At 49.9% G+C, this 14,378-nt stretch overlaps 1 protein-coding gene across 1 annotated transcript in view; it reads left to right on the plus strand.

The window, feature by feature from the left end:
* Positions 1 to 14,378, plus strand: part of RAP1GAP2 (RAP1 GTPase activating protein 2) — a 212,587-nt gene that overhangs the window by 148,508 nt on the left and 49,701 nt on the right. The window contains exons 5-8 of the mRNA XM_068529854.1: positions 7,069 to 7,104; positions 11,776 to 11,820; positions 12,768 to 12,800; positions 13,214 to 13,426. Of these exons, the coding sequence (XP_068385955.1) occupies positions 7,069 to 7,104; positions 11,776 to 11,820; positions 12,768 to 12,800; positions 13,214 to 13,426 (327 nt within the window). The remainder of the gene's footprint in view (positions 1 to 7,068; positions 7,105 to 11,775; positions 11,821 to 12,767; positions 12,801 to 13,213; positions 13,427 to 14,378) is intronic.

Consider the following 14,378-nt stretch of genomic DNA (forward strand, 5'->3'; position numbering starts at 1 on the left):
TTCTACCGTTTCTGGTTGCTACTGACATGCCTTTGCCTCCTCGTGCATGTCCTGGTTTGAGGTGGGATAAGGAGACACTTGCTGCTGTGCACGGAGCGAGTTCTGCGTTGGGTGCTGTGTCCGGCTCTGCAGACTGGCTCGCGTTATCCCACCACAGCCCTGTGAGTCGGTGCCATTTTGAGCCTCGTTCCAAGGTGCAGACGCTCAGACGGCCTCGTCCTCTGTGTGAGCAGTGGGCGTGTGGTACCTTCTGGGCAGGGGTGTAGGAAGACTGCTCACACAACAAATACAGCCTGCCTGCAGGAGGGGAGCAGAGGAGCCCAGAGCTAGGGCAGGACCCCCAGCAGGGATCTGGTGGGCAGCAGATGGATGGCAGTGGGTGCTACTTCTCCAACTAGGGTCAGAAAGGACGAAGAGGAGGAGGGAGAGGGGAGTGTGCTGGTGGGGGCCCTTGCTGCGATGCAGCAAGAAGGAGAGAACAGGTGGCCGCCCATCTGCCAGGAAAGGTCACGTCCACGTGTAGAGCTGCTGTGGACCAGAGAGAGGCAGGCCAGGCTGCTCCTGCCCGCGGGAAGGGCACAGGGTGCTGAGATGGGGTGGTGGCCCTCCTATACTCGCACACGCTGTATTCCTTCCATTGCTTCTACTTCTTCACCACCTGGGCAGGGGGCTGGCACCAGAGTGAACAAGTAGGGGCATCGGGCAGATTCCTCAAGGCTGGCCTTGCAGTTCCTGTTCGCTTCTGTTCCTGCTACGTCGGACCCCCTCTGGCCTTCTCCCCGCAAGGACTCATTTTGTCCTTCTGAAGGAAGACTGGTCGGTTTCTATACTGAGAAGTGGGAGGACACGGCTTGAACCCGGGCCGAACCTTGGGGCCCAGCCTGTGGTTTCCTTGGCTGGGTGCTGGCTCTCGGTGATTATTTCACATCCTACTTGACTGGCTGTTAAAGCAGAGCCCGAGGGGAAATGCTGGCCGCTGCTCTGATTTGGGCGTTGATGGCTGTTGCTAATAATAAATTAGACAGCTGGGCCGCTGCTATTGATGAGAAGGCCGAATTACATTTCTCTGTGAAAATCCAGCGCCTGGCTTCCCAACGGAGGGGGATCCCCTTCCGAAGAATGCTTTAGGCATTCTGTCCTAAAGGGCCTGTGGGACGATGCCAGTGAGTCGGTGAGTGTTTATCGAGTGCCTGCTGTGCGCCCTTGGCCGCGTGAAGCAACCTCAGGGGGTGTGGACGAGGGTGGGACTGAGTGGCCGGAGCTGCCGTTCCAGGCTGGCCTGAGTCACCCTGCTTCTGGGTGGAAAAGGAGACTTGCTCTTTGCCAAGGTTGGAACTGTCCCATTGGAAAGTTCAACAAGTCACCCTGAAGTGGGGCTGGGCCAGCTGGGGCCAAGTTGCCGCTGGCTGATTTCTGCTCCTGGACGCTGTCCACGCAGCAGTTGTCCATCCATGTGTTACTCAGGGCTGAGGCTGAATCACAACCCTTTCATCTCACCACCTGTGCCAGCCCGGAGGCCATGGAGCGTCTTATTTCGGGAAATAGACCCATTTTTAACAGTAATCTAAACACGCTGCCTCTGGGAAGACCGGTGAAGTCAAGAAAAGCTAAATCAGGAAAAGCTAACTATCCTGAAGGTACTAGACCATCTCCCAACTGGACCAAGCTTGTTTCCAGAGCGAACTTTCTAATAGTTCCTTATAGTAGTTGCTGTTTACTGAGGGCTGGCCGTGGACCAGGCCCTGGCACTTCTCGTCTACATTCTTACTTCATCCTCCCATGAGCCCTGAAAGGCAGGGGCTGATCCTGCTTTCAGGTGAGGGAAGTAAGAGAGATTGAATCACGTGCCTTGTGCCACACAGCCGGCCAGTAGCAGGTCGGTCACTTCCCATACCTGGCTTTGACCACTGGATTCTACTCCCTCCTGTTGAGTTGGCCTTCTTTATCCACGGGTTCTGCATCCACAGAGTCAACTAAAGATTTCGATTTTGATCCCCAGTTGGTGGAACCTGCGGATAAAGGGGGCAGCTGTGCTATGCCATTTTAAATAAGGGACTTGAGCATCCTCGGATTTTGGTATTTACAGGGGTCCTGGAACCAATCTCCCACAGATACTGTGGACGACTTTATCTTTCTACTGTACCCAAACGTCAGTAGCTCTCCAGCGCCTTCCAGATTAAGCCTGAATTCTTGGCGTTCGGAATCGCTCAGGCCTAAAACCCCAGCCCTCCTTTCCAGTCTGAACTTCAGGATGTTGACCCAGAGGCCTCAGGCAGCCAGGTTCATCCACTCACCATTCACTGAGTACACACCGTGCTTCTCCACCTTTGCCCTCACAGTTACCACTGCCAGTAATGCCCTCTCCACCCTCTCTATCAAGTGATTTCTGTTTATCCTTTAAGGTCTGGTTGGAATCCAGCCTCTTACAAGAAGACTTCCTTGATGTGGTAGTTTTAAAATATGTCCACAAGTTCTTTGATACTTTTCTCCTTCAGAACCTAATTCCCCTCCCCTTGAGTGAGGGCTGGTCGTGGACGCTAGCTTCTAAAGAATAGGATAGAAGGGAAAGGATGGTGTAAAGGTAGTATAGCTTCCTTCATGCTTTCTCTCTTGGACCACTTGCTCCGGGGCAGTCAGCCGCCACTTTTTGAGGATACTCAAGCAACCGATGGAGAGGTCCGTGGGATGGGCAACTGGGCCCTCCTGCTGACAGCTTTGTGAGTGCGCCATCTTGGAAGCAGATCCTCCAATCCCAATCAAGCCTTCAGGTGATGCAGCCTCTGCTGACATCGTGAATGCAACCGCCTGAGAAATCCTGAGCCAGAACTGACCAATGAAGCCACTTTTGAATTCCTGACCCATGGACATTGTTGTGAGTCACCAAGTTTTGGGGTAATTTGTTCTACAGCAGTACAGAACTAATATCCTTACCTCCCAGCAAGAAGTGCTTCATGCCTCCTCTGAACCACTGGTCATCTGTAACATAACCCTGTGTAACTTTGTCTCATAATTAAGGTCAAGTACCCTAGAAATGGAGCCCTTGCCTAGTACTTCCAGTGACCAGTCCATGCCTTGCCAGCGCTTAATCATTTGGGGTTAATTGATTAACCAACACAAGGGCATTGTGTAGGAACACACCTAAGGTATTTTTGGTTGCCAGTTTATATGGATCCCAGGGGGTAAGCTGGATATAGGGGTGACTCTTAGTCTATAACACACAGGGCCATGGTTAGACCTGGAAATGAATTGGCCTGAATTCAGGGGCTTTCTGTGGGCACAAAAGGCTGTATAACTTGTGTCCTTGGGCACAGCGTCTTATGAGGGTACAGGAAGGGCATGTAGCAGGAGTTGGGAGAAGCAAAGAAAGGCATGCCAGAGCCTCTGCTTATGTGTTGAAGTCTTTACAGTTGATTAATTGCAAAAATAATTTATAATTGTTATAGATAATTTAAAAAATACTGAAAAGCAAAAAGGAAAAAAAATATCCTTAGCTTATAACTCATTTTGGCATATATCCTTCAAGATATTTTTCTCTGGAGGGGTGATGTGTGTATTTAACATGAAGACATACATGTTGAGAAAAAAAGGGGTCACATTGTTCTAAACCCTACTTTTCTCACTTAGCAGTACAACGTGAATCTTCCTAGTAGCATAATCAATACAAATCTCCTCTTAGAGTATTTTATTGTACGGGCATACTTCCTTGTATGATTTATTCTTTCCCTCATTGATGGGTACTTCGGCGCTTTCCACTTTTTTTACCCATAAACAGTGTTTCGACAAATATCCTTGTATACATATCTTTGTGTAGTTGCCCAAATATTGCTTTCGGGTAAATTCCTTTAAGTGGGTTTATGGGCCAAAATACATGAACATTTTTCAGGGTTTGGACACATAGTGCCAAATTGCCCTTCAGAAAGTACCAGGCGTACACTTACTACAGTCCTTGCCAACACTGGATTTTCTTTTTAATTTTGGCCAATCTGATAGGTGAAGGATGTTATCTTACTATTATATTAATTTCTTTCATAACTTGGGAGGTTGGGCATGTTCCATTTGTTTATTGGTCATTTTATATTTCTCCTTTAGCAAGTTGTTTGTTCCTGTCCTTTGCACATTTTTCTGTTTTCCTTTCCAAAACTTATTTCTTTGAAATTGAATTATGCCAGTGATGTAGGTCTACCTGCTTGTGAAGCAGGCTGTGTATAAAGCAAAACGCCCTTCACTACTCTCCACCTTCTTGATATAATCACTTTTTGATAGTGTGAGGTATATTCTTCTGTATTATTCTCTATGCATTTATATACATACATATAGGTCATTTTAGGTTTTGTTTTTATTAAAAGGGGATCGTATTCTAGGTGATGTTCTGATTTGCACCCCCCCCTTAATATATCTTGGTGAGCATCTTATATAAGCAATATAGATCTACTGCTTTCTTTTTGAATAACTGAGTAGTTTTTTTTTTTTGAACAGCTTTATTGAGATATAATTCAGTACCATAAAGCCACCCATTTAAAATATACAGCTTAATGGTTTTTAGTATATTTACAGAATTGTGTAACCATTACCCACAGTCAATTTTAGAACATTTTCATCAGCTCAGAAAGAAACCATATATCCCTTAGTTACCACCTTCCAAATCCCCCATTTCCCTCAGCCCTAAGCAACCACAAATCTACTTTTTGTCTCTATAGATTTGCCTATTCTGGATATTTTATATTAATGGAATCATGTGGCTTTTTGTGTCTGGCTTCTTTTACTTAGCATAATGTTTTCAACGTTTATCCATGTTGTAGCATGAGCCAGTACTTCATTCTTTTTTTTTTGTTACTGGCTGAATACTATTCCATTGAATGGATATGCTACAATTTGTTCATTCAAAAGTTGATGGACTTTTGGGTTGTTTCCGCTTTTTGGGTATTATGAATATTGCTGTTGTGAACATGAGCGTACAAGTTTTTGAGACATATGTTTTTAATAAATGTTTTCACTTCTCTTGGGGGTATATACCTAGGAGTGGAATTGCTGGGTCAAATGGTAGTTCTTTTTATGTTGCTGGATTCAGTTTGCTAGAATTTTGTTGAGAATTTTTGCATCTATTTTCATAAGCTATATTGGTCTGTAGTTTTCTTGTGATGTTAATTTTGGTGTCAGTGTAGTACTAGCCTTATGGGATAAGTTGAGAAGCGTTCCCTCTTCTATCTTTGGAAGAGTTTGTGAGGAATTAGTATTACTTCTTCTTTAAGGGGTAGAATTCACAACTGAAGCCATCTGGACCTGGGCTTCTCTTTGTGGGTAGTTTTTTGATTACTAACTCAATCTCTTTATTTAATATAGGTCTTTTTAGATTTTCTGTTTCTTCCCAAGTCAGTTTTGGTAGTTTGTGTATTGCTAGGAATTGTCCATTTCATCTCAGTTATTGGCATACAGTTTTTCATAGTATTTGTATTTTATTCTATGTAGCTTATTCTAACCAATTTCCTACATTTAAGTTGTTTCCATTTTTTGCTGTTACAAAAAATGCTGCAATGGCCATTATATTGTATCTATCTTTGTGTTCATGTGTAAGTGTGTTTATAGTACACATTCTTCGAAGAGGAATTGTTGGGTCAGAGGTCTGTGTATTTAAAATGTTGATTGTTTCTACCTCCTTGTCCTCTTTTTGCTCATCTTTCTAGCCTTACTGATCTGAATAAGTTCTTCATGTCTATTATTCTTGGTATCCTGGAGATTGGAGTTGGTAAGAATACACAGAACAAGTGGGAAGGATAGGTTTGAGAGCTGGGTGTTTGATGGCTGCTTCTGGTCAAGCGTGCTTGATGTGGGTGACCCAAGCTTGTCCTCAACCCTGTACATTCACAAGTGGGGTTTCCAGACCCTGGAACCTGAACTGCTGGGGGGTCAGAGACTCTTTGCCTCTGATGGGCCACCTTTAGCCTGGGAGAGGTCACCTGGAGTCTGCAGCAGGGCCAGGTCTCTGCAGGTGACTCCACAAGGGTCCTTTCCATGGTGATTCTCTTCTGGGAATGCTGAGGGTGACGGGGCTGCAGGCAGTTTTGGCCCATTGGTGCCTGCAGAGGAAAGCAGGGTGGATGCCCTGCCTCTGCATGAAGAAGTGACAAGGACATGCTTCCTTTTCACTGCTTTCTTTTGTTTCCTATTCATCTGGGGACTGTCTCTTCTGGGCGCTCATTAACTCCTGGCTTGCCAGTGCCCCGATGTGGGCAGTGATCTTATGACAAAAAAGTGTAGCTGTTTTCACAGAACGAGAAGTGGGGACACTTCTGGGGCAACCTCTGCATGTGTTTGTTAGGGTAGAGCTTTCAGTCCCTCACCCTTCCATTCCATTTTTTCTCCTTTTGGTCTTACCTGGAGTTTACAAGGGTGGCACCAAAGTAGGTTAAAAGTTTGGACTTAACGTAGTTTATGATTTAAAAAATAACCCATCCAGGCCACTGGAGGCTGCAGTTCAATGGTTTTTAGGTTTTGCTCACCAGTTCTTGGGTCCCAAAAGGTGCCTTGGCGACAGGGGACAGGGACGGGCAGAGGTGGCACATCAGGGGCTCTGCCTTGGCCAGAGCAGCTGTGCTTTTACTGGTTTTGTATGTTGGAGTTCTAAGTGAGACTTCTGTGAGAAGACAGCAGAACTGTGTGTTGCCACAAAAGTTGGAAAACTACTTGTGTGGGACATCTTGGCCTCACTGTTGGGTTGAAAACATCCCAAACACGAATCCTGCTGGAGGCTGAATCCCAGGGCCGACAGGCGTTTTGGAGACCTTGGCTTTTCCCAGGGGCCCCTCCCTCTTGACAGAGACTGAGTAACTGTTCTCCCCAGGGCCATTTGCCAGCCCGGGCATGCTTTTTTCCCTCTCTTGTTTTATGGGGTATTCTGGCCCTCCAGCCCTGCAAAGGCAAGATCAAAGTATCTTCTCTCTTGATCCAAATGAATTTTGTCCCTGGGGAAGCCCTGGGTCGAGCTTCCAGACAGTCAACGGAGAGGCTTTCTCAGCAGACCTCCTGGCTGACGCCCTGTCTTTCTCTCCCCGCCCTCTTTGTGTCTTTCAGTCAGCGGAGTTCTTTGAGATGCTGGAGAAAATGCAGGTGAGCATCCTCGTTGTCGGGGAGCCAAGCACCGGGTGGGGATGCTGCAGTGACCTCAGCGGACACGACACCAGCAGAACCCACAGGCAAAACTCGGGTGCTTGGAGGGAGGGCGGAGAAGAGAGAACTCACAGTCCTGATGGCCTGGACCACCTGAGGCCATTTCCATGTCGAACGGCACAGAGGATTCTGGGACGGCTCCCGCCTGAAGGATGGAGAGAAGACAGACAGAACCTGCCAGCAGGGCAGACGGATGTGGGGAGGGTTTGAGAGGGTCGGTTGTTCGTGGAATGGGTTGGAAGGAAAGCCCCTTCTTAGGGGACTCATCTCACGTCTGCGAGGCAGAGCAGCGGAGTGGGAGACAGACCTGAGTTCAAATCCTGCATCTAATACTCGCTAGCACTAGTTCCTTCCCTTTTCTAAGCTTCTCGCTCCTGTTTTCTGTCTACTCACAGCACCGTTCTCACCTCACTCTGACACCAGACGTGTGGCAGTTTTCCCACACTAAACCGTTCTGCGAAACCAGCTGGGTGCCCTACAGTTTCACTCAATTCTGAGACTGTCTACCTGGAGATAGGGTCAGATCCCACAGGTGAAGGGCTCAGTCTCACAGGACCACCCTCCTCCCCTGACTTCGACACCAGTCCCAAGTCCAGGTTGGCACCTGTGCTTCTGACTCACTGGCTATAAATCAGAGGTTCCCACGACCCCCTCCTCGGGTTCGATTAATTTGCTAGAGTGGCTCACAGAACTCAGGAAAACAGTTTACTACTAGATTATCAGTTTATTATATAAAGCTGTAACTCAGGAACAGCCAGATGGAAGAATGGCCTAGGGCAAGGTATGTGGGAAGGGGTGCAAGCTTCTATGCCTTCTTTGGGCATAGCATGTGTTCACCAACCAGGAGGTTCCCAAAACCCTGTCCTTTTGGGTTTTTGTGGAGGCTTCTTTACATGGGCATGATTGATTAAATCATTGGCTATTGGCGATTGATTGAATCTCCAGCCCGTCTCCCCTCTCTGGAGGTTGGGGGTGGGGCTGAAAGTTCCAACCCTCTAATCGGGGTTGGTTCCCCTGGCAACAAGCCTCCATCCTTAGGGGCTTCCCAAAAGTTACCTCATTAACATAAACTTATAACAAGACACTCCTTTCACCTTTATGGCTCTGGAGTTGTTTCAGGAATCAAGGACAAAAGTCCAAATGCTATAACAAAAGATGCTCCCATTGCTCTTATCACCTAGGAAATTCCAAGGGTTTTAGGAGCTCTGTGCCTCAAATTGCATGAAGACCAGATATATGTTTCTTATTATAAATCACAATATCACAGCTTCTATAAATAAGAATGCCTGCTTACATGTAAAATACCCACTTACATGGTTGTTGGGATGAAATGAGAAATATGTAAATACTTTGTAGGCACTGCACAAAAATCAGTGTTCAGTGTGGATTTGGGGGTCCTTTATAGTCACCCCTCACCAAGGGGTCAGGGCTCACAGATGAGAACCACTGCCCTAGGGAATATGGGGGGAGGTCCAGAAGGCTTAATAAGTGTAGGTGGGAAGAAGATGCTGATAATAGCCCACGTATTTCAAGCACTTCTCTGGGTTCAGAGATTGACAGGCGTTATCTCATGTCTTCCTGACAAGGCCCACAGGAAGTAGGCATATTATTATTATCCCCATTTCACAGGTGAGAAAACTGAGGCACAGAGATATTAAATAAAACACTTAAGGGCTCAGGGCTAGTAAGTAGCTTCAAGGCTTAGCCACTATATTACGGTGCTCTTTACCCTAAGTAGATGCTCCAGGCTCCAGGAAGGAGGATCCGGTAGTGATGGAAGCTCTAGGAGGAGAGGCAGAGAGCGTGCCCACAACGGGCCTGAGATGCAGGTGGAGATGCTGAGAAGGCAGCTGCTACCAGCAAGCGTGGTCCTCATGGGAAAGCCAGGTCTCCCTAAGGGAGGAGGGGGAGGGACTGTTTGAGGGAAAACTATTTTTTTAGTGGTTGTGTCATTATCACGAGCAAGTTATTAAAATCCTGCTCTGTGCCCAGCAGTGTGTGGACTACAAACTGATTTATGTGCGTTTAGGGAACGTACAGTCAAGTTGCGGAAACAGGGAGGGCACCGGCCTTGACAGTGAGTGATGGGAGGCAGTGTGTAATAGGTGCTCAGTAAAGCTGGGATCTTCACCTCGAGCCATGGAATCCCCGCACTCTGGCAAGCTGGCGGGGAGTTTGCGGCTCACCCTGCCTTCTCTCTGCTTGCTCCCACGATCCACTCACCCCTCCCCCTAGCCGGGGCCCCCGGCCTCCCCAACAAAGGGCTTCTCTGATCACAGAATCCAGCCCCACTTAACCGGCCTCATCGTCCTTGTGTTTCGAGGCTGCTGGGTTGTCCTCTCAACTAGATTGGGAGCCTGGCAAGGACAGGGATCTTTTTTTTTTTTTTTTTGCCGCCCTATGCAGCTTGTGGGATCTTAGTTCCCCGACCAGGGATTGAACCCACGCCCTCTGCAGTGAAAACGTGGAGTCTTAACCACTGGACCACCAGGGAAGTCCCAGGGGTCTGGTTGCTTCCTGTGTGTCTCCACGGCAGGCGGCTGACACCCTTGGGCGGTTGGTCAGTTTCATCTCAGTTGAGACTGCTGGTGGCTGAAACCGGACTCCCCAGTGCTTGGACCTCTACCACGTGCCCACTGGGTCCCAGCCTCCAAGAGGCCACAGTTTCCAACTCCTCTGCCTGTATGAAACTCACATGGGGAGCGGCTTCTATGAAGTGTGGCTGGAGTCTGTGCTTGAGTGTGGGCGGCCTCTCTCGTGCTGCGGGCGTGAAGTCTGAGCCTCAGAGCAGTGACGCATCCAGGGCACTCCGAGAGTTGTGAAGAGCTGAGACTAAGATCCAGGACTCCTGACCTCCCAGACCGAGAGTCTAGGCGTTTGAAGAAGGGCACAATCCCTGTGAAGCAACAGGGGCTGAGTGCACAAGCTTTGGATCCCTTTGGTCCTAGGTTCAAGTTCTAGCTGAGTATCCTTGGTCAAGTCACTCTACCTCTCTGAGCCTCAGTGTCTTCACGGCTGGGGCTGGGGGAGGGGGGCATAATCATAATACCTGTTGCAAAGGATGACACACAGAGACGGCCCAGTGCTGCGCGGTGGCTCTGTCGTGGGGGAAGGCACGGGAGGAGGTTTGCTGTCCTGCCCAGGGGCTGTTCCCAGGCAGGGATGACTAGTGCAGGACAAACAAAACAAACTCCTGACATCACCCCTGTCCCCATCCGCCCAGTTTGCCTTCCTGGGCAGGGTCTGCTGACCGCTCAGGTGGTTTTTTATGCCTGTGTGTGGGAAGGAGCACCTGTCCAGCGGGAGGGGGCCCTCCCATGCCCTCCCATGCCCTCTTAAACAACACCGCAGGTGACTCAGCCCAGCCAAGTCTGGAGAAGCCCAAGTCTAAGTCCACCCAGTGAGCAGGAGTCTTGTGCTCTGAGAGCTGTGGGATAGGACCGTGCACTTGTAGACACACAGCCCAGCTTCAAATCCAGGTGCTGTCACTCACAAGCTGTGTGACGTTAGGCCAGCAACCTACTCCCTGGGCCTCAGTGTCCTCGTTGGTAAGTAGGTGCTGAGGGCTTCAAAGGAGACAACAGAGGGAGCGTCGTGGAAGACCAAGATCCTGAGGTGTATTATTATGATCAGGCAGTGGCCGCTTCTGGACACTCTTCTCTCTAGAGGGGACCTGTTTCTCCTAGTGTGTCCCAGTGTGTCCCAGCGTCTCACACCATCGTTGGATTTATTCAAACAATCTTTGGAACACCATGTGCCCCCCTCCCTCAAAACCTAGTTAATTCAGAATGTGACTGTAGGACCAAGCCCTGCTCCCCGGAAGAGCACTTTCCAGATACCTGCAGATGATCCCCTTTAATCCAGGCCCAGTCATGGTGCCTGTCCCTTGCGGTGACACATACATCTATGAGGCGGGAGGGTGGGTGTTAGAATCTTCATTTTGCAGATGAAGCCATGGAGGCTGCAAGAGGCTCAACTTTGTCAAGGGTCATGGATAGTAAGACAGCGGCAGAGTGAGGGCCGGGTGGCCTGCCTGTCACCCTTGGACCTTCCCACCATGGAGGGGTGGAGCTGGTGTGGCATGAGGTCCAACATGTGGGCATAGATGACACCCGAAGATGCAGGTTCCCATCCTCACCCCTCACCTACTGGCTTTGAGAGAGCCTGGTGGAGATATTTAAGCCCCAAGACAAAAATGGCGCCTACCCGTAGTTTTACTATATAGTGATCACTCTTCCAAGGGCTTAACACACTCTCAACATTTAATCTTCACCACAAGAGTAGGTGATGTTTTCGTTCCCATTTTACAGATGGGAACACCGAGCTACAGAGAGGTTTTGTGACTTGCTCAAGGTCATCAGGTCATAAGGGACAGTGTTGGGATTTGAATCCTGGTCGTCTGGCTTGAGCCCACGCTCTTAACCCACTATGCTGCTGCCTTGCCTGAGGCTGCTGTGAGGCCTGAGTGTGTAAGGGCCCAGCACATTCCAGCTGTTGCTGCTATTGTTACTAACCCCCAGCTAAGGCAGCTGCTCCTGATGGACTCCTCTGTTTGGCTTGTCTTCTGTGACCTTTGCTTTTCCATGGATCCTCTTTTCCTTGTTTCTGCAGGGGATCAAGCTTGAAGAGCAGAAGCCGGGACCCCAGAAGAACAAGGTGGGCTGGGCGGGTGACAGGCAGGGGACAGAGCTGGCATGCTGGGGTCTGCTATCTTACACTAACTCTTTTTTTTTTTTTTTTTAATTACACTATACTAGGTGTGCTTTATTTATTTATTAATGGCTGTGTTGGGTCTTCGTTTCTGTGCGAGGGCTTTCTCTAGTTGTGGCAAGCGGGGGCCACTCTTCATCGCGGTGCGCGGGCCTCTCACTATCGCGGCCTCTCTTGTTGCGGAGCACAGGCTCCAGACGCGCAGGCTCAGTAATTGTCTTACACTAACTCTTATTTTCACCAAGAGCCACTTAAGTGGCCACACTGTGTTGACCGGTGCACAGTGGGCAGCAAGGGGGGCCCTGGCTTGATGCCTTTGGGGCAGCTTCAGGGTGGTCTGGGGTGGAGGCCTTGGTGAGACAAGGCTTGTGGCTCAGCTTGGCCTTTCTGCACCTGCTCCTGCAAATGGACCGCATGCAGCACGTAGGGGTGTCAGACTATGCTCCAGGCTCCAGAGGCATCACCTCTCAGCTTCAGCTTCCATTGCCAAGGCCCAGGCATGCAGCTTATCACTTAGAGGTTAACCCCCTTTCCTGGAGGGGGCTAGGTGGGACCAGAGGTCATCTTCCTGTTACAGCATCCTAGGGTGAGAAGCTGGGTCACAGGAGTGTGGGACTCAGCGCTCTGCGTACTGCATCTTCAGCTGGCAGGGTTTGCACTCAGGTTCTGTCAGTTTGGGGAAGAACTCAAGCCAGATCCCAGAGCTGCCTCTAGGCTGTTCTGTCCGGTGTTCTTCCCACTGATGCTCCCAAAGCCCTGGTGCAGCCTGCCAGGCCCCCTAGCCTACTCCTTACCCCATCTGGAGTAAGGCGTGGAGAGGGGAATGGAAACAGTGATCAGACTTTCTGGGCATTGCCAGGACTAATGGTGACATTGTCTGGTTTGTCTTGCAGGACGACTACATTCCGTACCCCAGCATCGACGAGGTAAGAGCCCCCCTGGCCGCACTGCAGCTCTGGGTCCTGTCTTTGTGGGGGGGCCAGGGTAGCTGATGGTGATGATGTTGATGGTCGCTGCCCCACCCCACGTGGGAGAGAACCCTGGCCCTGGGACTTGAGGGCTTGAGGCCTCTTGCCATCTTTCCCTTTGTGACCTCAGCTTTTCCATGTTTAAATTGGGGGTACCCATCCAAGCTTTGCACCTCTGATACTACAGGGTTGGTGAAGCTGGAGACGTTGTAGGGCTTAGGGGAGGGGTTCATGTTGCTGCTTTTGGCCTCAAAGACAGGATCCCCTCCTTGGAGCAGTTCAGAGGTTGGAGGGCACCCCTACTGGCACCTCTCCCCACCTCCTGCAGACCCAGGGCAGGCTGCAGTGCAAGACCCTCCCTCTGCCTCTAGGTGGTGGAGAAGGGAGGCCCATACCCCCTGATCGTCCTGCCCCAGTTTGGGGGCTATTGGATCGAGGACCCTGAGAACGTGAGCACGCCGACCTCCCTGGGCAGCAGCATCTGTGAGGAGGAGGAAGAGGACAACCTCAGCCCCAGCACGTTTGGCTACAAGCTCGAGTGCAAGGGTGAAGCCAGGGCCTACCGCAGGCACTTCCTGGGGAAGGTGAGGCCCAGGGGGCCCGGGGGCAAAAATAGCTGCTGGAGGGGGAGGGCCCCAGGGACCCAGCGTTCCTCTCCAGTTGCCCCTTTATCTCTGTCTCTCCTCTTCGAAGTCGCCTGCCCCGTCCTTGCTGCCTGCCTGTGTCCTCGTTGGAGAGGTCTGACCGACTCTGCTCCTGGGCAGGGGTGGGGCGGACGGAGGGTGTGCAGAAGTTAGGAAGGCTCTTGGTGTGATGAGTCTGGGTGGGGATCACCCCCAACAAATATTTTAGGAGGTGATGGAATGGGTGGTGTTTGGGGGTGAAGGAGGGTGGAAGGAACAAATATATTCTCACACCTTGGAAGTTTGTTTCTGTCAAAATGGTACAAGTCTCTCGTGTCCTCATTCATGCGGGTCCCCCTGAGTACTTGTACTGGATGATGTGCTGTGAGCCTCTGATGGCTTAAAAGTGACAAAGTTACATTTCTTTAAATATATTCTGCCCATTAGACTTGCCAGGTTCTGGAAGTCCTGAAGGCAGATTCCGGAAATCTCTGGCCTAAGGCAGCTTTGCAGTCTTAGGAGCTGCATCAGAACCCCCTGGGGAAGGTGTTAAAGTGCAGATTCGAGGGTCGCATCCTGATATGGCCTGTCTGGTATGGGCTCCCTGGGCCAGGAAGAGACCCACTGTCCAGAGGACCTCCTGGCTCCCCTTGGGTGGAGGTGCCAGTGGTCCTCCTAGCTTTATTCCCACAAATATTCTGAATTGGCAAGCGTTGCTCCTGGAAGCAAGGAAGTGGACTCGATATCTTGTGGTGAAGAACTTGGGCTTTGGTCAAGACAGGTGTGGGTCTGAACCCTGGATCTTTCACTATTAGTTGTGCGACCCTGGACAGTTAACAACTCTGAACTTGGTTTACCCACCTGTGAAATGGAGGTGACGTTTTCTCCTGCATAAAGTTGTAGTCAGGATTAA

This window comes from Eschrichtius robustus, chromosome 20 (assembly GCF_028021215.1).
Source record: "Eschrichtius robustus isolate mEscRob2 chromosome 20, mEscRob2.pri, whole genome shotgun sequence".
Classification (NCBI taxonomy): domain Eukaryota; kingdom Metazoa; phylum Chordata; class Mammalia; order Artiodactyla; family Eschrichtiidae; genus Eschrichtius; species Eschrichtius robustus.